We start from the raw sequence: 20883 nt of genomic DNA on the forward strand, positions 1-20883 counted from the left end.
GAACATATCCTTCTTATTAAAGTATCTCACGAATGGAAGAAAAAGTATCCAATGTACTCAGCCCTATTATGAAACTAATTTATAGCTTTCATATGAAAGCTATAACCCAATTATAATCTAAGAATATGGGGAAAGGGGAAAGGGAGGGGAGGATGGGTGGAGGGAGGGTAATTGGTGGGACTACACCTATGGTGCATCTTACAAGGGTACATGTGAAACTTACTATATGTAGAATATAAATGTCTTAACATAATAACTAAGAAAATGCCAGGCTATGTTAAGCAGTTTGATGAAAATATTTCAAATTGTATATAAAACCAATGCATGGTGCCCCATGATTACATTAATGTACACAGCTATGATTTAATTTTTTTTTTTTTTTTTTTGTAGAGACAGAGTCTCACTGTACCGCCCTCGGGTAGAGTGCCGTGGCGTCACACGGCTCACAGCAACCTCTAACTCTTGGGCTTACGCGATTCTCTTGCCTCAGCCTCCTGAGCAGCTGGGACTACAGGCGCCCGCCACAACGCCCGGCTATTTTTTTGTTGCAGTTTGGCCGGGGCTGGGTTTGAACCCACCACCCTCGGTATATGGGGCTGGCGCCCTACTCACTGAGCCACAGGCGCCGCCAGCTATGATTTAATTTTAAAAAATGAAGTTGTTATTATAGAAGGCAACAACGGAAATTTATATTTAAACTCTAAAAATGAGAAAGAAAAAATAAAAAAAAAACTAGGGGGAAAATGTTGAAATAAAAAAGGCAGTATATATATCTTGCTGAATATTGTCTGGACGTAATAGGTGATCTTCTGGGGTATATGCGATGCTAATCACAATGCTGATACAGCTGTATGAGATGGAGACTGGAGGCCTCTGGTAACTTCTTTGCCCTCAAACCCTGCAGGGTTGAGAGCCTGGATCTCTCCTCAGCCCACTTAAAAGACACTTTAAACCAGCAGTTCTCAACCTGTGAGGGGTGACCCATAGGAATTGTATTAAAGGGCTGAGGGATTAGGAAGGTTGAGAGCCACTGCTTTAAACCCTTAACCTTGGCTAAGCAGAAGCTTTCTCAGGAAAGGTCGTCACTGGGATCTCTCCTGAAATGACTGCCCACTTACCCAGTGTGGCAAAACCAGCCTCAGTCTAGGCCCCTGAGGGCCAAGGCTGAAAGGCAGTCCTCCTATGGCCAAACACTGAAAGCTCTGCTTTTCCCTGGCGTCTCAGCCTCAGCCTTCAGTGCTGCTAGGTCACTAGATCACTCACCCAAGGTCTCCCAGCCTGAGCCTCGCTCTGCAACCCTGAGGGCAGAGCACGCAGGGCAGTTCTCCCACAATGGCTGCTGAACACTCCGTTCTGGTCCAGTGGCTCAGGACCCTGGACAACGCTTACACTCCGTTCCGGTCCAGTGGCTCAGGACCCTGGACAACACTTAAAGTGACACATACTCTCGCCTACGTTCCCCCAAGGTAATCAAATGAGTGCCCAAGTGCACAAACACAAAACAACCCACAAGGCAGGCCTTCCCCATTTGCAATCTCGCTGCTGTTGTAGTTACAGCTGCAGTAGCCTCAGACTGATGGCAACCACTCGCCAGTTCTCCACTGGTTTTGTCCTCCTCCTGGGGTCCAGAAGTCTCTGGCTGTCTTTCTGCATCCCCAAAGGAATGTTTCTGAGCAGAGCCCCCAAGCCAGAGATGCCTGAAGTCTTCTCTCCCCAATCTCACTGTGCCCAGTTATAAAGAGGCTGTTACTCGGCCACCATCTTGCTCCTTCCAGATGTTCTCTTTATACTTTTTGAGTAGTTTCATTACTGTCTGCTTAAATAAATTTGGACCTATTTTTTTGATGACTGATCTTGCCAATTGGTTAAGTCCTTCTAACATGATCTCCCACATTCATCTTTACTCCTGAGAAGTTTTCAGGCTGTATTTCTGCAAACACTATCCTATTTTTTCTTTCTTTTTTTTTTTTTTTTATGATAGAAACATGTTTTATTAGGACAGTGAAAGAGCAGCAATAGAAAACACAGGTATCACCTATGTATTTGAGGTACTATTTCTTTTATTTATATAAACTTACATGGGCTATTCTTCTGTGCAGGAAAAACATTCCAGGTTTGTTTTGCATCTCGCTTTTACCCATTCACCCATCTTTCTTGGCTATGGTTTGAAAGTGTCCCTCAAATTTCATGCGTGAGAAACTTAATCCCCACATTCACATGTTAACAATATTTGCAGGTAAAGCTTTTCAAGGGTAATCAGGATTAGAGAAGGTCATCAGAGTAGGGCCCTATGATGGGACCAGCAGCTCTAAAAGGAGAGACCTGAGCAAATGCACTATCTCTGACCAAGTAATCCTTTCCCATATATAAAACAGAAGGAAGGCCCTCATCAGATGCTGGCACCATGCCCGTGGAATTCCATGCCCAGAACCTTGAGCTACATAATTTTTTCTTTACGAATTATGAAGTCTCTGCTATTCTGATGTAGGAAATTATTATTTTGCTTTTATATGAATTTGGACTTACACATTCTCTTTGAAATATAACTCTTAAAGAAAATGGACATGACTGTGTAAAAAAACATAGAACCGGGCGGCGCCTGTGGCTCAGTCTGTAAGGCGTCAGCCCCATATACCGAGGGTGGTGGGTTCAAACCCGGCCCCGGCTGAACTGCAACCAAAAAATAGCTGGGCATTGTGGCCAGGCGCCTGTAGTCCCAGCTACTCGGGAGGCTGAGGCAAGAGAATCGCTTAAGCCCAGGAGTTGGAGTTTGCTGTGAGCTGTGTGATGCCATGGCACTCTATCGAGGGCCATAAAGTGAGACTTTGTCTCTACAAAAAATAAAAAATAAAAACATAGAACCAAACATAAATTTCTATTTCTGCCTTGTGCCCAAAGCACAGTGGTTACGGCACCAGCCACATACACCGAGGCTGGCGGGTTCAAACCCGGCCTAGGCCAACTAAACAACAATGACAACTGCAACCAAAAAATAGCCAGGCACTGTGGCAGGCACCTGTAGTCCCAGCTACTTGGGAGGCTAAGGCAGGAGAATTGTTTAAGTCTAAGAGTTTGAGGTTGCTGTGAGCTGTGATGCTACGGCACTCTACCGAGGGCGACAAAGTAAGACTCTATCTCAAAAAAAAAAAAATTATCTTTCTGGTAATATGGCAAATAATCTGGTAATCTTCACCCTAGAAGTCACCTATAGGCTTGGCGCCTGTAGCTCAGTGAGTAGGGTGCCAGCCACATACACCAAGGCTGGCAGGTTCAAGCTTGGCCCAGGCCTGCTAAAAAGCAATGACAACTGCAACCAAAAAATAGCCAGGCATTGTGCCAGGAGCCTGTAGTCCCAGTTTCTCAAGAGGTTGAGGCAAGAGAATTGCTTAAGCCCAAGAGTTGGAGGTTGCCATGAGCTGTGAGTCCATGGCACTCTACTGAGGGTGACATAAAGTCACCCACACAAGATGGGTAAAATGTAGCACATCTAAAATCTAAAGAAAGGAAGGGAAATCTCAAAAATTAAGAGATAACCGAAGACCAAACCATGTCTAAGCTGAAAACAAAGCTGTCCAAGGGAACATGGCAAAGAGGATGCTAGCCTCACAAGGAAGAGGTTGAGTTTCATAAGCATAAGAGGAAGGTAGGTATATTCCCATTGTCTGTGATAAACACTCAATTTGTGAACATTAAACTACTGCTCTTAGAGGAGATGTGTGTGTCAAACACAACGTTATATGTTATATATAGTATGTAACATAAATTACAATCTTAAATTAGATTCTATCTTTTTTAGAAAACAGGTTCAGAAGTGGTAAGTGACTTGTGTGAGACCACCTCATTGATGAGTGGCAGAGTTGCAATTCAAGCCCAGTCCACTGGCCCCAGAAATTGAGCTTCTGGGGCTGCCCACCAATCTCTACTCTCTGGTCCCCTCTGTGTAAGAACTGGAACAGAAGGCAGAATGTGGCCTACTCCCATCTCACCCGGGAACAAATGCTGACAAACTTTCCGCTGCTGTGCAAGTATCCATGATATGACAGTCAAAGCACTGTATTGATTTTGAGTTACAAATATATTTTTTCTTTTAACACATAGGCAAATTCCTAAGTATGGAATCCCAGAATAAAGGGGTTCACTATAGCAAGACCTTGTAATCACCTAAAGTGGAGGAGTTTGAAACTGAGATCCCAGTAACAGCAGGGAGAAAAGGTAAACACACGCAAAAGGGTAAACTACAAAAGGGAACTTAGTAGAAGGGGTCAGCTAAAAAGTTGTCTATTTCAGTCAAGGTTCTTAGTGAAAAATTGGAAACATCAAGCATATCCTGGTAGGTGTTACCTGTTTTGAATTCACCTCTAAACTACGATTTGGTTAATGGAAGGCATACAATGTCCATCTAGATTGCATGGTATTCCCACATAGTCTTGCCAAACACGAGTCAACAATCACAAACTAAGTAATGGAAATGACCTGCTAAGAGCAGGTAACAGTGGTTCTGCTAGCACAAACATAACAAAATAGGATTAAGCTCCAACACACTTTAGACAACAGATAGAAATTAAGATAGTTGTAAGATGATTAAAGACAAAAGAAAGAATTCTTTTTTATTTTTATTTTCTTAGAGTTTCCTTTTATTGCCCTCAGTAGAGTGCTATTGCATCACAACTTATAGCAACCTGAAACTCTTAGGCTTAAGCAATTCTCTTGCCTCAGCCTCCCAAGTAGCTGGGACTACACACACCCACCACAACACCCAGCTATTTTTAGAGACAAGGTGTCACTCTGGCTCAGGCTGGTTTTGAACCAGCAAACCACCTGCCTTGGCCTGCCACAGTGCTGGGATTACAGGCATGAGCCATCAGACCTAGCCCAGGAAGAATTCTTAAAATAATACAAAACATACTTGGGGCCAGGCATGGTGGCTCGTGCCTGTAATCCTAGCACTCTAGGAGGCCCAGGAGGGTATTTTGCCTGAGCTCACAGGTTCAAAAACCAGCCTGAGCCAGAGTGAGACACAATTTCTAAAAAAAATAGCCAGGTGTTGTGGTGGGTGCCTGTAGTCCCAGCTACTTGGGAGGCTGAGGCAAGAATTGCCTGAGCCCAAGAGTTTGAGGTTGCTGTGAGCTGTGACACCTTGGCACTCTACCAAGGGCGAAAAAGTAAGACTCTGTCTCAAAAAAACAAAAACAAAAACAAAACTTTATCAAAAACATCAAGTATATCGAAAATGTCCCGAAGAGATTTCCTGAAAATTAAGCCATAGTTAAGAACAAAAAATTGGTATGGAAAAAACATACCTGAAGAAATTACATAGAATGCAGCTAAGAGTCGAAAGCAGAAAAGATGAATTTAAGTTTAAAAGAGATCAAGACTGGCTCGGCACCTGTGGCTCAAGCTGCTAAGGCGCCAGCCACACACACCTGAGCTGGCGGGTTTGAATTCAGCCCTGGCCCGCCAAAACAACAATGACCAAAATATAGCCGGGCGTTGTGGCAGGTGCCTGTAGTCCCAGCTACTTGGGAGGTGAAGGCAGGAGAATCACTAGAGCCCAGGAGTTGGAGGTTGCTGTAAGCTGTGATGCCACGGCTCTATACCCAGGGTGACAGCTTTGAAGCTCTGTCTCAAAAAAAAAAAAAAAAAAAAAAAAAGGGAGAGAGAAAAATTTAAACATGATAGATTACTACACCTGAAAAAAAATTCTATTTTTCTTTTACATACTCATGTCCACTTAAATTACATTACAGGAGTAGGGTACATGCAAACATACTTCACTGAAAAAAAGGGAAGAGTAAATAGAAGCTGGTAAGATATTTCAACCAATTTTTAGAAAGTAAAAAAAGTAGTAACTGAAATCACAGAGCAGAAACTAGCAGAGGGAGCTACTGAACAGCTATCCCACAGAAACCCCAAAGCACTCTGGGACCAGGTACTCCGTATGGCAGGAAAGAGATCTGAGCTGAAAACAATTGAAAGATGTGTGGCCAGGCCTGGTGGCTTATGCCTGTAATCCTAGCACTCTGGGATTGCTTGAGCTCAGGAGTTAGAGACCAGCCTGATCAAGAGCCAGACACCACCTCTAACAAAAATCAAAAAATTAGCCAGGAATTGTGGCAGGCACCTGTAGTCCGATCTTACTACAGGAGAGGCTGAGGCAAGAGGATCGCTTGAGCCCAAGAGTTTGAGGTTGGTGTGAGCTATGATCCCATATAGCACTCTATGGAGGGTGACAAAGTGAGACTGTCTCAAGAAAATAAAAAGGAAAATACATACAAATTAGAGTCTCATGTCCTACCTACTCAGGGTGTCAGAGGTGAATGTTAATCAGGAAACACTGAACTTCACAGTAGTCCACGGTGACAGGTGCTCTTAACAAAGTTTGAGCAGATGAAGGAAAGAGTCATGGCAGAGGGGCACATAGGTGCTGTTTAAGAAAGAATGATCAGGGACAACAATCCAAGTGTGGTGAGAATGAGCTTGAGTTCTGGTACATGTGCTGAAAGAGCCTTCTATTCCAGGCAGTGTGAAAGCAAAGGCTCAGGGTCCCAGATTCAAAAAGTGGGGTTAGGAATTTTGTTTCACATAGTTGAACAGCCACTAAGTGGCATCTCACTCTGCCTCACATTTTCAGGAGATCATTTTGACAGCCATAGGAAGGGAGGAGACATCAGGGGCTGGTTAGGAGGCCACTGCCTTAGTCCAGTGGAAGAGGCTGGGGCTGGGACTAGATATTGCCACAACCATAGCGATGGCGGTGAAAGCAATGGCTGGGTTCTGGACATTGAGTGAGTGCAGAGCCACAATACCTCCTCAAGGCGCATTGACAGCATGTATGGAGCAGGACACCAAGCCTCTTGGCCAAGTAAACCAAAGAAGGTGTTCCTTAAGGAGGTAGGGACACCTCAAGGACAGAAATGAAGGGAATGAGAATGTAAATAACCATCTTCGAGGTACTGAAAGGTAGTAAAGATGCAACTAGAAAAGAGATCAGAAGGCTGAGTCACTGAGGCAGTGTGGGAAGAAAAGGAAAAAAGTACCCATTCTCTCAAGTTAAGTAAGAGGGGCTCCAAGAAAAGGGGACTATCTAAGTGTCTCATGTACAACTTGGATGTCTACAGAGCCCACAGGTCACGGCTAAGTCTGAGAATTCTCAGGACGGTGGAGACTACTGGAGTGCCCTGCAAAACATAAGTGAGGCCAGAAAGTTCACCCTGTGCAGCGGATTGTTTCCCTGGCACCAGGGGATGCCCAGAAGATTCAATACCTTAATATTTAAGTGGTCACGGCAGGTCCCTCTCCATTAGCATTTCCCGAAGGGAAAAGGACCCCAGAGGAAAGAGACAGTGAGTCTGAGAGAGATGAGGGAGAGAATGGTTCACAACATGCAACTATAGGGCAGAACTCTGCCACAGGCTCCTAACAATCCCCACTGTCCACCACAGATGCCTACCCTAACACTGGGTATTGATCACCACACAACAGGAGCCTTTGTGACTGTTCTCTGATTACTAGTTTTCCTACCCAAGCCCAGAATGAGCTCCTGTGGGAGGGCAACAAGTACATGAAATGGAAATACGAGACAAGCCTCCCCACAGACCCTCTATAAGCAAGAATGGTGGGGTCATCGGGGGGCTTGGAATTAGAGTGTACACTGAATTTCCCAGTGCCTAAAAGTCACTGAGAGTTAATAAGGTTCTCCACAAAATATCACTGTCTCCTCCCAAGGTGATGTCCAGGGAAGGAAGAGCTGACAACAAGTCTGAGGCTGTATGGCAAAAGCCACTCTCAGTACATTTATCAAGTTAAGATCATTTATGGCAGTGTAACTTTAAAACAGAGGGAAGAGAAACTTGAAACAAGGCATATCAACGGGACAGTATTAGAAACTTGAGGTAGACATCAGAAGAGTGAATAGAGCCAAAGAGGCTGCTTCCAGAACATAGGGTGAAGAAGGAAAAGTGCAGAGCACAGTGAGGGTGAAGAAAAAGCTGTGGTCTTAGTTCACATCTTGCCACTACCAATGAGCACCTGTGGCTGGGTAATTTATAAAGAAAAAGGCTTGGAAAATCAAATCCAGTTCACAGACATTTTCAAAACATTTGTCTAATGTTTCCACAAATACTTGAATTAGATCTAAAATGCCAAGTTCACTTTCTGAAGAATCCACACAGAAGACAAAATATAACGTTGCATAATGCCTATAAATCAGTTTGTTGTCAGATCCTCCAATTAATAATCCTCCTTCTAGGAAATTACAAACATTTTCATCTCTCTTAGATACCAAATGGGAAGTCTCCCTGATGATTTGCTGTTGTGTATCTTCACTGTAGGGCTGGTAGAGCTTCGAAAGCCGCGGCTTCCCGTGGTTATTGAAGATGAGGATAGCCTTGATCATGGCTGGGCCGGGCCGACCGGGTGGGCGCTGGGGGCCAGGGCGGGGGTGGGGCGCGGATTTGATTTTCCATGTAGACAAGGTTCACAATATTCTTGCAGAAATGGTGATGGGGGGGAATGGTACTGGAGACCAACATGAATGAGATTGTTACGCAAATTGATGCACAAAATAAACTGGAGAAATCTGAGGCTGGCTTAGCAGGAGCTCCAGCCCATGCTGTTTCAGCTGTAAAGAATATGAATCTTCCTGAGATCCCAAGAAATATTAACATTGGTGACATCAGTATAAAAGTGCCAAACCTGCCCTCTTTTAAATAAAAAATTCAAAAGGCCGCTCCCAGGTAAAATCCAGGGGGAAGTCATCTAAGTTTACCATGCAGTCGTTTACCAAAAATAGAGAAGGAGAGTCTTAACTTTTGCTCTTGGATTAAAGTCAAGGTACTGTATAAAAATTATGTAAAATCAGTATGGAAGTTCAATGTCGCTTTTCTTGCTCAGTGATTTTAAAGACGTTGAGTAGTTCCTGTGTGTGTGGTTTTTTTTTTTTTCTTTTCTAAACTGCATTCCTATGGCCACCTAAGGCATGCCTGTATGTATTGGCTTCTACAGTGTTTCAAAAAGTGTTTGAGATATTTCTTTAATTATGTACAACCCTAAATGTTGGTGTTTTATATAGATCACAAGTGCAGCTTTCCTTAATTCATTCTGCTATTTGTTACACAATTGTTATTTAAAAAAACCAAGTATGTATTGCATGAAAACGTTATGACCCTTTTCTCTTAGTTTAAATAAACTCTAAGGTAACTGGACTTCTAAAGCACCTTTCTGTTTGCTTCATATCTACTTAGCAATAATTTTTCTTACAACCCTCTGACTCAACAAAGTAAATAAAACTATATTTTATCACTGTTAAAAAAAAAAAAAAGAAAAAAGAAAAAGGTTTGGGCTCGGCGCCTGTAGCTCAAGCGGCTAAGGCGCCAGCCATACAACAGAGTTGGCGGGTTTGAATCCAGCCCAGGCCTGCCAAAACAATGACAACTACAACCAAAAAATAGCTGGGCGTTGTGGCTGGCACCTGTGTCCCAGCTATTTTCTGGGAGGCTGAGGCAAGAGAATCACTTAATCCCAGGAGTTGGAGGTTGCTGTGAGCTGTGATGCCATAGCACTTTACCCAGGAGGATGGCTTGAGGCTCTGTCTCAAAAAAAAAAAAAAAGAAAAGAAAAGAAAAAGGTTTATCTGGCTCAGAATTCTGATGGTTGGGAAAATGGGCATCTGGTGAAAGTCTCATGCTGCTCCCACTTACAGTGGAAGGCCAAGGGCAGCCAAGTGCAGAGGTCACACCTCAAAGAGGAAGGCAGGATGTGGGGAAGTGTCCACTCTCCTGGGAACTAAAAAAGAACCCCCTTTTAATGAGGAAGAGGGCACCAAGCCATTCAAGGCTTTCCTGAGAAATTCACCTCCATAACCATCAGGCCCCACCTTCAACACCAAGGATCAAATTTCAACATGAGGTTTGGGGGGACAAACATCCAAACTATACGACTATTTCTTTTTTGTCTGTTTGTTTATAGCTCTATTTCTATTTTAAGTCTTTTACTATTTCTTTAAGTTTAATAAGAAAGAAGTAAAAAGGAACTGTTAAAAATTTTTTTTAATTTTTTTCTTTTTTTTTTTGCAGTTTTTGGCCAGGGCTGGGTTCGAACCCACCACTTCCAGCGTATGGGGCCAGCACCCTACTCCTTTGAGCCACAGGCACCACCAGGAACTGTTAATATTTTTTATAGTTTTTCTTTTTGACCAAGTGGAATTAAGCTAAGACCTGTCAGCTTTTTTTTTTTTCAGACAGAGTCACAGCTCACAGCAACCTCAAACTCTTGGGCTTAAGCGATTTTCTTGCCTCAGCTTCTCAAGTAGCTGGGACTACAGGGCCCACCACAATGCCTGGCTATTTTTTGGCTGTAGTTATCATTATTTTTTGGCAGTCCCGGGCCAGGTTCGAACCTTCCAGCCTCAGTGTATGTAGCCAGCGCCCTAACTACTGAGCTATAGGCGCCGAGCCCCTGTTAGCTTTTTTTTTTTTTTGGCCGGGGCTGGGTTTGAACCCGCCACCTCCGGCATATGGGGCTGGCACCTTACTCCTTTGAGCCACAGGTGCTGCCCGTTAGCTTTTTTAATTGTTCTAGCATGACAAGGAAATTAAAGCTAGGCATGGTGGTGCACGCCTGTAGTCCCAGCTCCTCAGAAAGTTCAGAAGGGATAACTTGAGCCCACAAGTTCAAGTCCAGCTTCTGCAAGAAAGTGACATAGCAAGATACCATATCTTCATAAAACAAAAAAAGAAAACTGGAACAAAGAAAACTTTTGTGACTTAGAAGGAGTTCAAAGGTCTAAGAGACTTAAATACTCATAAGAGATCATGATAAAAAGTCAGTTATGCTTTAATGAAACATACATGCTGCAAAAAGTCACCACATTGGGTTGGGAACAGTGGCTCATGCCTGTAAGTCGCATTCTTACAGGCTGAGGTGGGAGGATTGGTTGAGCTCAAAAATTCCAGACCAACCTGAGCAAAAGCTAGACCCCATCTCTAAAAATAGCTGGGCATTGTGGTGGGCAACTTTAGTCCCTGCTACTGGGGAGGCTGAGGCAAGAGGATCTCTTGAGCCTAAGAGTTTGAAATTGCTATGAGCTAGGATTCCACAGCACTCTACCCAGGGCAATAAACTGAGCCTGTCTCAAAAAAAAAAAGCAGTCTTTATGGCTCAGTGAGTAGGGCAAGGGCCACATACGCCAAGGTTGGCAGGTTCAAACCTGGACTGGGCCAGCTAAAAAAAAAAAAGACAACTGCAATAACAACAACAACAAAATAGCATAACATTGTGGTGGGCGCCTGTGGTCCCAGCTACTTGGGATGCTGAGGCAAGAGAATTGCTTAAGCCCAAGAGGTTACTGTGAGCTGTGATGCCATAGCACTCTACTCAGGGCAACAGCTTGAGACTCTGCCTCAAAAAAAAAAGGGGGGGCCAGGCATGGTGGCTCACACCTGTAATCCCAGAAATTGGAAGGCCGAAGTACATGGATTGCTTTAGCTTACGGGTTCGAGAGCAGCCTGAGCCATTGTGAGACCTCGTCTCTAAAAATAGCCAGGCAGGGCACCTGTAACCCCAGCTGTTTGGGAGGCTGAGACAAGAGAATCGCTTAAGCCCAGGAGTTTGAGATTGCTGTGAGCTATGATGCCACAGCGCCCTACCAAGGGCCACAAGTGAGACTCTGTCTCAAAAAAAAAAAAAAAAAAAAGGCTCGGTGGCGCCTCGTAGCACAGTGGTTGCAGCGCCGGCCACATGCACCAGGATAGAGGGTTTGAACCCGGCCTGGGCCTGCTGAACAACAATGACAACTGCAACAACAACAACAAAAAAACGGCTAAGTGTTGTAGTGGGCGCCTGTAGTCCCAGCGCCTGGGAGTCTGAGGCAGGAGAATCACTTAAGACCAAGAGTTTGAGGTTGCTGTGAGCTGTGACGCCACAGGACTCTACTGAGGTTGACATAGGGAGACTTTGTCTCAAAAAATAAAAAGTACTAACCAAAAGTATAGCCTCCCACTAACGCAGAAGCCCCATAGTATTTTTATTTTTATTTTTTTTTGTGACAGAGTCTCAAGCTGTTGCCCTGGGTAGAGTGCCGTGGCGTCATGGCTCACAGCAACATCCAACTCTTGGGCTCAAGTGATCCTCTTGTCTCAGTTTTTCTATTTTTAGTAGAGACAGTGTCTCCCTGTTGCTCAGGCTGGTCTCAAACTCGTGAACTCAAGCTATCCACCCACCTCAGGCTCTCAGAGTGCTAGGATTACAGGCATGAGCCACCATGCCCAGCCAGTACTTTGTGTATTTTTGCAAGAGTCTCAAGCTGTGACCCTGCGTACAGTGTTGTGGCATCACAGTTCACAGCAATATCTAATTCTTGGGCTCAAGTGAGCCTCTTGCCTCTGTTTTTCTATTTTTAGTAGAAATGGGGTCTCTCTTTTGCTCAGAGTGGTCCCAAACTTGTGAGCTCTAGCAATCCACCCACCTTAACCTTCCAGAGTGCTAGGATTATAGGCGTGAGCCACTGTGCCCAGCCGCCACAGTATTTCTAAATGTAAGTTCTAGGGCCAAGCCCAGTGGCCCATGCCTATAAATGCGAGCACTCTGTAAGGCCAAGGCAGGTGGATCACACAAACTTGGGAGTTTAAGACCAGCCTGAGCAAGATTGAGACACCAGCTCGACTAAAAACAGAAAAAACTAGCCATAGTATCAGGCACCTGTAATCTCAGCTGCTTGGGAGGCTGAGGCAAGAGAATCGCTGGAGCCCAAGAGTTTGAGGTTGCTATGAGCTATGATGCTACAGCACTCTAGCCTAGGGCAACAGAAGGAGACTCTGTTTAAAAAAAAAAAAAAAGTTTCCAAAGGCAGAAAATTCACACCTGACGTAGAGCCAAAATATGATGTAACACCTGCACAATGCATTACACAAAATTAGGTGACCCTATAGACAAAACATAGACAGCACAAATTTTAATCTAATCTCATTTATTATTAAAATTGATCAAAATATTTAGATAAAATATTAGCAAAATAAAACTAATCCTGTATATATACACAAAGCATATGTATGTATACACACTACACAGAAAACTATGACAGTTTATCCAAAGAATTAGAGGATAGTCCAATGTTTAAGAAACAAAAAAATCCTATCAATAAAATAAGTAACATTAACACATTAATGAATAATAAACTCCAACACTTTTTTTTCATTTTATTATATTTGTTTCCCTTCTGCTCAGTCCCATAGGGGAGAACAAGCCCCATTTCCCCATCCAGGGATCCTCAAACTATGGCCCGTGGGCCACATGGGGCGGTGTGATTGTATTTGTTCCCATTTTTTTTTTTACTTCAAAATAAGATATGTGCAGTGTGCATAGGAATTTGTTCATAATTTTTTTTTTACACTATAGTCCGGCCCTCCAATGATGTGAGGGACAGTGAACTGGCCCCCTGTTTAAAAAGTTTGAGGACTCCTGCATAGGCGGTTACCACTTCCAGCTGCCAGAAGAAACTCTTCTGCCTCCTTTCCCCAGCAGCTTGCACCTGCCCTGTCCTAGGCCTAGTGATGGTGGGGAGCCCCTCAGAGCAAGGTCTTAGCTAGCCTGGGGGCAAGTCTTGGGGCTACCCACATCCCATGTGATATTACTCTCTACCTGCCTCTACCACAGAGTAGCAGCTTTTCCCTAATAAATTGGGAAGGCAGGCAGTGGGTGACTGGCCAAACTAGACAAATGCCTTCAGTTTAGTGAGAGAAAATCCCTGGGATATAGCCAGAGGGAGAGGGGCAAAGCACTTAGGTGCCAGGTGTGTGAGTCTCTTCCTGAGAGACAGGCCCACAGGCAATAATGTAGGAGGTTCAGGCATGTGTATGCATGGATGTCAAAGTCAGGCTCTGCCCAAACCAGGGACACATGACCTTGACCTGAAGATCTGGGGAGGGAAGCTGCAAAGGTACTTCATGCCTTTCAACTAAGAGCAATTAATTCCCTAGCCCAGAAGGGAAAAACAGGCTCCCTCAGCTCTCCACCCATTTCAGCTCCCTTCCAAGGCCCTTCTTTAAGATGCCAAGTGTTCACAAGGCCTAGGGCTTTAAGGCCTGAGTGCTAGCCAGATCCTGGCAGGCCCAGAACAACCTGGACTTCTAGCAGCTGGTCTCAGAAGCACCAATGTTCCATTTCTCCAGCAAGGCACAGGTGCACCCAAACCCAAAACCCATTCTGTGTCAGGGTCCCTCAGGCCAAGTGGAATGAGGGACCCATGCCTCTCCCTAGCTATCCAACACACCCTGCCTATCCCCTACCCCTACATCTGAGCCCTGACTGGTCCCCATAGGTCCCTCATCCACCCAGCAGAGCCAGGTACAGGGCTCAAGCACAGAGGGAATGGCTGCACTGACCTCAGCCCCTGCCTCCAAATGCTCTCTTCAGTCCTTTTCTGACTCCAGAAATATTCACACGCTGCCCCATTTAGCCCTGCTTTAAAACCTTAAATGTTGGCTCTGCGCTGTCGCTCAGTGGTTAGGGTGCCGGCCAAATGCACCGGGGCTGGTGGGTTCTAACCTGGCATGGGCCTACTAAACAATGACAACAACAACAAAATAGCCAGGTATTGTGGCGGGCACCTGTAGTCCCAGCTACTTGGGAGGCTGAGGCAAGAGAATCCCTTAAGCCGGAGTTTGAGGTTGCTGTCAGCTGTGACGCCACAGTACTCTACCAAGGGCAACAGAGTGATACTCTGTCTCAAAATAAAATACAATAAAACCTTGTGTGTTTTGTCACTTAAGGACACGAATGAAACTGCCCCTACTGATCGCTCTACCCAACTCCACTGTTCCCCTTCAGATACCCAAAAGCCAGTTATCCGGCAGAAGGTAAGGATCGAACTGTTTAGGAGTTGAGGGACCAGCCCGTCAGGGAAGCAGGGTGCGGAGAACAGAGAGCTGCTGGCCAAGAGAAAGGAGGGCGTGGCACCACTCTGTGGGAGCCCTGCTCCCTTCCTCCCAGAGGGTGGGGTGGGGTGTGGTGGAGCGGAACCAGTACCCAAGCTGAGCTCCCTGCTGCGCAGAGCCCACCCAGTGCCGTCTAACCCAACCCCCCCTCCTTTTTCTTTTGCCATTTTTGGCCAGGGCTGGGTTTGAACCCACCACCTCTGGCTTATGGAGTCAGCAGCGCCCTACTCCTTAGAGCCACAGGCGCCACCACCACCACCCCTTTTTTTTTTAGAGACAGAGTCTCACTCTGTTGCCCTCAGTAGAGTGCGGTTACATCACAGCTCACAGCAACCTCCACCACTTGGGCTTAAGTGATTCTCTTGCCTCAGCCTCCCGAGTACCTGGGACTACAGGCGCCCACAACGCTGGGCTATTTTTCTGTTGCAGTTTGGCCAGGGCTGGGTTTGAACCCACCACCCTCAGTGTATGAGGCCGGTGCCCTACTCACTGAGCCAGAGGTGCCACCCAACCCAACACTTTTCATTTTTTAAATTTTTACTTATTTTTTCTTTAAGATTAGAGTCTCACTTTGTTGCTCTGAGTAGAGTGCCATGGCATCATAGCCCATGGTCTCTTGGGCTCAAGCAATCCTCTTGCCTCAATCTTCCCAGTAGCTGGGACTATAGGCACCCACTACAACCCCCAGCTATTTTTAGAGATAGGGTCTAGCTCTTGCTCAGGCTGGTCTCCAACTCCTGGTGGGTACCTGCCTCCGCCTTCCAGAATGCTAGGATTACAGGTGTGAACCATGCCCGGCCAATATTATCTAACTCTTATTAACATAAAATCATAAAAAATTATATGCTTGGTAAAAATAAATTACAATATTCATATCTTAAAAAGAAAAAATCAGAGACCTGTGGAAGTAGTAGTAAATGAACTAAAATTGCTCCTCCTAGGTGGGCTAAAATTGCTGACTGCTCACTTCCCTAGACCATCTGCCCAACCTGAGAATAGTTGGCAGAAGGATCAAGCCCAGACAGATGAATATACTAGGAGAAAGAGAAAACAGTGGAGGTCTGATGTGCCTCAGGGGACAGCAAGTTTTTCCTAAGGACACCTGTTGAGTGCCTGTCAGTAGAGAAGGCCGCCACCTTAGCTGGAATACAGATTGAGTCTCCCAGTCTCAAGGTGCTCCAGACACAAAGTACTACTAGAGAGGGGCCTGAAACACAAACACATCCTCCAGACACCCACAAGCACAGATGAGTGGAATCTAACTAAAGTAGCAAGCCAGCCCTAAATTGGCTCAATTCCTGTGTAGATTGAGGTGACCAGCCAGGCTTTCTTCCTATCTGTACGACAGAAGAAAAGAGAAAAAAAAATCTGGTACGGGCTCGGCACCCATAGCACAGTAGTTATGGTGCCAGCCACATACACCCAGGCTGGCAGGTTCGAACCCAGCCAGGGCCAGCTGAACAAAAATGACAACTGCAACAAAGACATAGCCGGACGTTGTGGTGGGCATCTGTGGTCCCAGCTACTTGGGAGGTAGAGACAGGAGAATTGCTTAAGCGCAAGAGTTTGAGGTTGCTGTGAGCTGTGATGCCATAACACTCTACCAAGGGCAACAGTGAGACTCTGTCTCAAAAAAAAAAATTGGTCAAAAATAATAGCGCACTTCAGTCTCTGCGGTTGTTCCTTTTTCTTTTTTTTTTAAGACAGATTCTTACTATGTTGCCTTCGGTAGAGTGCAGTGGTGTTACAGCTCACAGCAACCTCAAACTCTTGGGCTCAAGCGATTCTCTTGCCTCAGCCTCCCCTGTAGCTGGGATTACAGGCACCCGCCACACGCCCAGCTATTTTTTTGTTTGTTAGCAGGCTGGAGCAGGGTTCGACGGTTAGGGCACACTGCTGCCTGTGGCTGGTGCCCTAACCACCGAGCCTGTGGTTGTTCCTTTTAAAGCAAAGTTAGTAAAAATTCTTTTAAAACTTCAAGACATGAGACAAGAAAATATGACTGACAAAGGAATGAAGCAGATAATAGATACAGATAAACAGAAAGCCCAGAAGTTGTTAGTAGACAAGGAATATCACAAATGTCATACTTTATAACTATTATAAACACTTACAAATACAGAGTAAAGGCTGTACGAAGTGGATGAAAAGAGAACCGGAAATTTATTTTTAAAAAAACAAGGAGAGAGGGCAGCACCTGCGGCTCAGTGGGTAGGGCGCCAGCCCATATACCAAGGGTGGCGGGTACAAATCCCACCCCAACCAAACTGCAACAAAAATATAACTGGGCATTGTGGCAGACACCTGTAGTCCCAGCTACTTGGGAGGCTGAGGCAAGAGAATTGGCTAAGCTCCAGGAGTTGGAGGTTCCTGTGAGCTGTGTGATGCCATGGCACTCTACCAAGGGCAATAAAATGAGACTCTGTTTCTACAAAAAAAAAAAAGAAGCGGTCGGGCGCAGTCGCTCATGCCTATAACCTCAATGCTTGGGAGGCCAAGATAGGTAGTGTGTATTGCCTGAGCTCAGCAGTTTAAGACGAGCCCGAGCAAGAGTGAGATCCCAGGCTTTGTGCAGGCACCTATAGTTCCAGGTATGTGGGAGGCTGAGACAAGAGGATCACTTAAGTCCAAGAGTTTGAGGTTGCTGGAAGCTGTGACACCATAGCACTCTATCAAGGGTGACAAGGGAGACACCGTCTCAAAAAAAAAAAAAAGGAGTCATTTAGAAATAAACAGCTGATAACATTTTAAATGAACATCAAAGGAGAATGGTTGCATACAGTGTAGTATATCCATTCCATGAGAAAAGGTTAAAAACAAAGGTGACAATACAAGTTTGGTAGGAACATAAAACAAATGGAACTCTCATATATTAGTGGTGGAACTACAAAGTAGCTTCACCACTTTTGGAATTGGTAGTAAATACTAAATATAAATATATATAGACCCAAAGACCCAACCTTATCACTCTTAAATATATGTCCAGTGGTTCTTAAGAGGGAGGAGGGGGATTTTGCCCTTCAGGGGATATTTAACAATGTCTGGAGCCATTTATGACTATCACACTGGGGTAGTGCTACTGACATCTAAATGAGTAGAGGCCAAGAATGCTGCTCAAGGTGGATAAAGCACAGGACATTCATCCACAAGGAAGACTTATTCAGCCCAAAATGTCAATAGACTGATATTGACAAATCCCAGTATATGCTTTACAAAAATGAGTGATATCAGAAGAAATGTACAAAAAGGTTCATAGTAGTGTTATGCAAAATAGCAGATTAAGTGCAGTGCCTGTGGCTCCGTGAGTAGGGCGCCGGCCCCATATATCGAGGGTGGCGAGTTCGAACCCAGCCAGGGCCAAACTGCAACAAAAAAATAGCCGGGCTTTGTGGCAGGCACCTGTAGTCCCAGCTACTCCGGAGGGTGAGAAAAGCGAATCGCTTGAGCCCAAGTATTTGAGGTTGCTGTGAGCTGTGACGCTACCACACTCTACCAAGGGTGACAAAGTGAGACTGTGTCAAAAAAAAAAAAGTCTTTTATTTAGGTACCCTATACTTGACTTTTTTTTTTTACTGTTATTGTAAATAGAATTAGTTTCTGCATAATTACCGTTTTCAAATAAAAGGTACATAAATTTTACAGTTAATTGCATTGTTCAGTTAACTACCTCACTGAAATCCCTTATCCATGGCACCTTAATTCTTCCTTTCACAGTTGACCACCTAAAAATGCTATACTATTCCTAACCAGTTCCACAATAATCCACCCTGCAGCACCCCTTTACCTTTCAGGAAGTTATCACCTGCACCATCCTCAAAATTCTCCCTCCTCTGGAAAAAATGCCTTAAGACCTATAATTCCAAAATTCAACATATAACTTTTCATCTCATGAACTTCTTCTCTGAGGCATTTCATATCACTGCCTTTAAGAAGTTTCTTTTCTCAATTTTTTTTTTGGGGGGGGGGTCAAGACAGAGTTCTACCCTATGCCCTGAGCACAGCACAATGGCGTGGTAGCTCACTGCAACCTCAGACTCATGCATCCTGCTGCCTCAACCTCCAAAGCCACTGGGATTACAGATGCTTGCGCGGAGCCCGGCTGGTTTTTTCAATTTTTTTCATGAGTCGGGGGTCTCACTCTCACTCAGACAAGCCTAGAATTCCTGAACTCAAGCAATCCTACCGCCTCAGCCTCCCACAGTGCTGGGATTACAGGTGTGAGCCACCGCACCCGGCTCAATCTTTTTTTTTTATTTTGTTTTGTTTGTTTTTGAGACAGAGTCTCACTATGTCTCCCTCGGTAGAGTGCCATGCCATCACAGCTCACAGCAACCTCAAACCGTTGGGCTTAAGCGATTCTCTTGCCTCAATCTCCCAAGTAGCTGGGACTACAGGCGCCTGCCACAACGCCCGGCTATTTTTTTGTTGTAATTGTCACTGTTTGGCAGGCCCAGGTTCTAACCCGCCAGCCCTGGATGTATGTGGCCGGCGCCAGAACCGCTGAGCTACGGGCGTCGAGACTCTTTTCTCAATCTTCAGCGGGAGGGAGCGATCCACTTCTTTCTCCGACTTCTCTAGCACTTCAGTCCTTCTTCACCTGATGTCCTATCCTTGTCATTAACCTGAGTCCTCTCCTTGGTCCTCTTCAGGACTGTAGTTGGTCACAGCCTGAGCTTCCTCCAATATACAGGTGCTTTTAATCTGTATATTTCCGCTTTAGAAGCCCACAAACTACAGTCATAAACTCAAATATAGGCACTGTGTGTCCACACCTGAGAAAGTCCTTTCCAGAACACCTCTCAAAATAGCGTTCCTAGTCTGAGAAACTTCACCACCACTAAGGGCAATGGGTTGGACAATCAAATCATTATGAAGTCTCCCCTCTCATTCACTTCATGCAGGTGATGCACTGGCGCAGCCCTCCCCGCAGATCTCTCCTTTCTCCTTGGACCTTCAAGTTCCTCTCCTTCCCCTTGCACCTGTAATGGCGCCCATGGTTCAACTTAATTACTTACTCTCCTCCCAGGCCAGACCAAAGCTCCTCTAAAACAAGGGACATACACAATTTATCCTTGCCAGCACAAAAGGTCCTGCACACAAAGACAGTAAATAAGCCTTTGGGCAAACGAAAAATGAGAAAGGTATATATACCTTAATGAACTCCTAACAGACTGCATAAGGAAACAACTCTTGCAGAAAACACAAAACGATGGAAGAGTATGAGCATTACCTTAAAAAGGACTCTCAAAAGTTCAGGGTTCCCAGCTGGCAATAAAGTACAGGGTTACTACTGAAGGACAGGACACTGGACTCAAAATACCAGAAGGAACTTATCTGGAGGCCCACAAGCCGGGGTGGGGGCGGGGATGGGGAACATGTGAGTTCAGGTCCTGGATGTGATCCTGGAGATGAACATGCCGACTCTCAGTGTCGTGCCAGCTTTTAAAAAGTGAGAAAAAGTGCCTAGTTACCCAACACGAAGCTGTCCCGAACCTGCTGGCCATCCCGCGCCGGGTTTCGTCCGCACCGCCTGGGCGTGGAGGACCGTGGGCTGTGAGGAGTGATCCGTGCCAAAGGGAGCGTCCCTGCTGCGCCCGCCTCCGAGGCGGGTGCAGGCACCAGCACCAAACGGTGCCGGGGCTGAGCTGTGAGCTGTTCGCAGGGACACGGCGTCCTCAGCTCTTCCCCAGCACGAACCGCGAGTGGCCGGCGACTTCCCAGCCTGGCACAAGGAGTCGGGTAGATAGATTTCCCTTACGTGAGAGGTACCGAAGCCGGCCAGGCGCGGTCCGCTACCCGGACCGTCAGACGGTCAAGTTCCCGGTCGGCCCAGGATGCGCTTGGCCAGATAACTTCGTGTAATCCACCGCCACAGACTCTCAAAGAAGGAATGCCCTCTCCCAGCAGCGAGCCTCTGAGTCCGAACCGGAAACAGCCTCCCAAGTGCACACCA

General features: G+C 45.5%; 1 protein-coding gene across 4 annotated transcripts in view; it reads right to left on the reverse strand.

The window, feature by feature from the left end:
- Positions 1–20563, reverse strand: part of ZNF26 (zinc finger protein 26) — a 39650-nt gene extending 19087 nt beyond the window's left edge. For 2 of the 4 annotated variants that reach the window (XM_053587585.1, XM_053587584.1), the window contains exon 1: positions 20402–20563. In XM_053587585.1, the coding sequence (XP_053443560.1) occupies positions 20402–20434 (33 nt within the window). In that variant the 5' untranslated portion in view covers positions 20435–20563. Of the gene's footprint in view, positions 1–20160 lie in introns of all 4 variants that reach the window. The other 2 variants (XM_053587586.1, XM_053587587.1) reach the window with 2 other exon arrangements.
- Positions 20564–20883: the final 320 nt, after the last annotated feature.

The sequence above is a fragment of the Nycticebus coucang genome, chromosome 4 (genome assembly GCF_027406575.1).
Source record: "Nycticebus coucang isolate mNycCou1 chromosome 4, mNycCou1.pri, whole genome shotgun sequence".
In the NCBI taxonomy this organism is placed as follows: domain Eukaryota; kingdom Metazoa; phylum Chordata; class Mammalia; order Primates; family Lorisidae; genus Nycticebus; species Nycticebus coucang.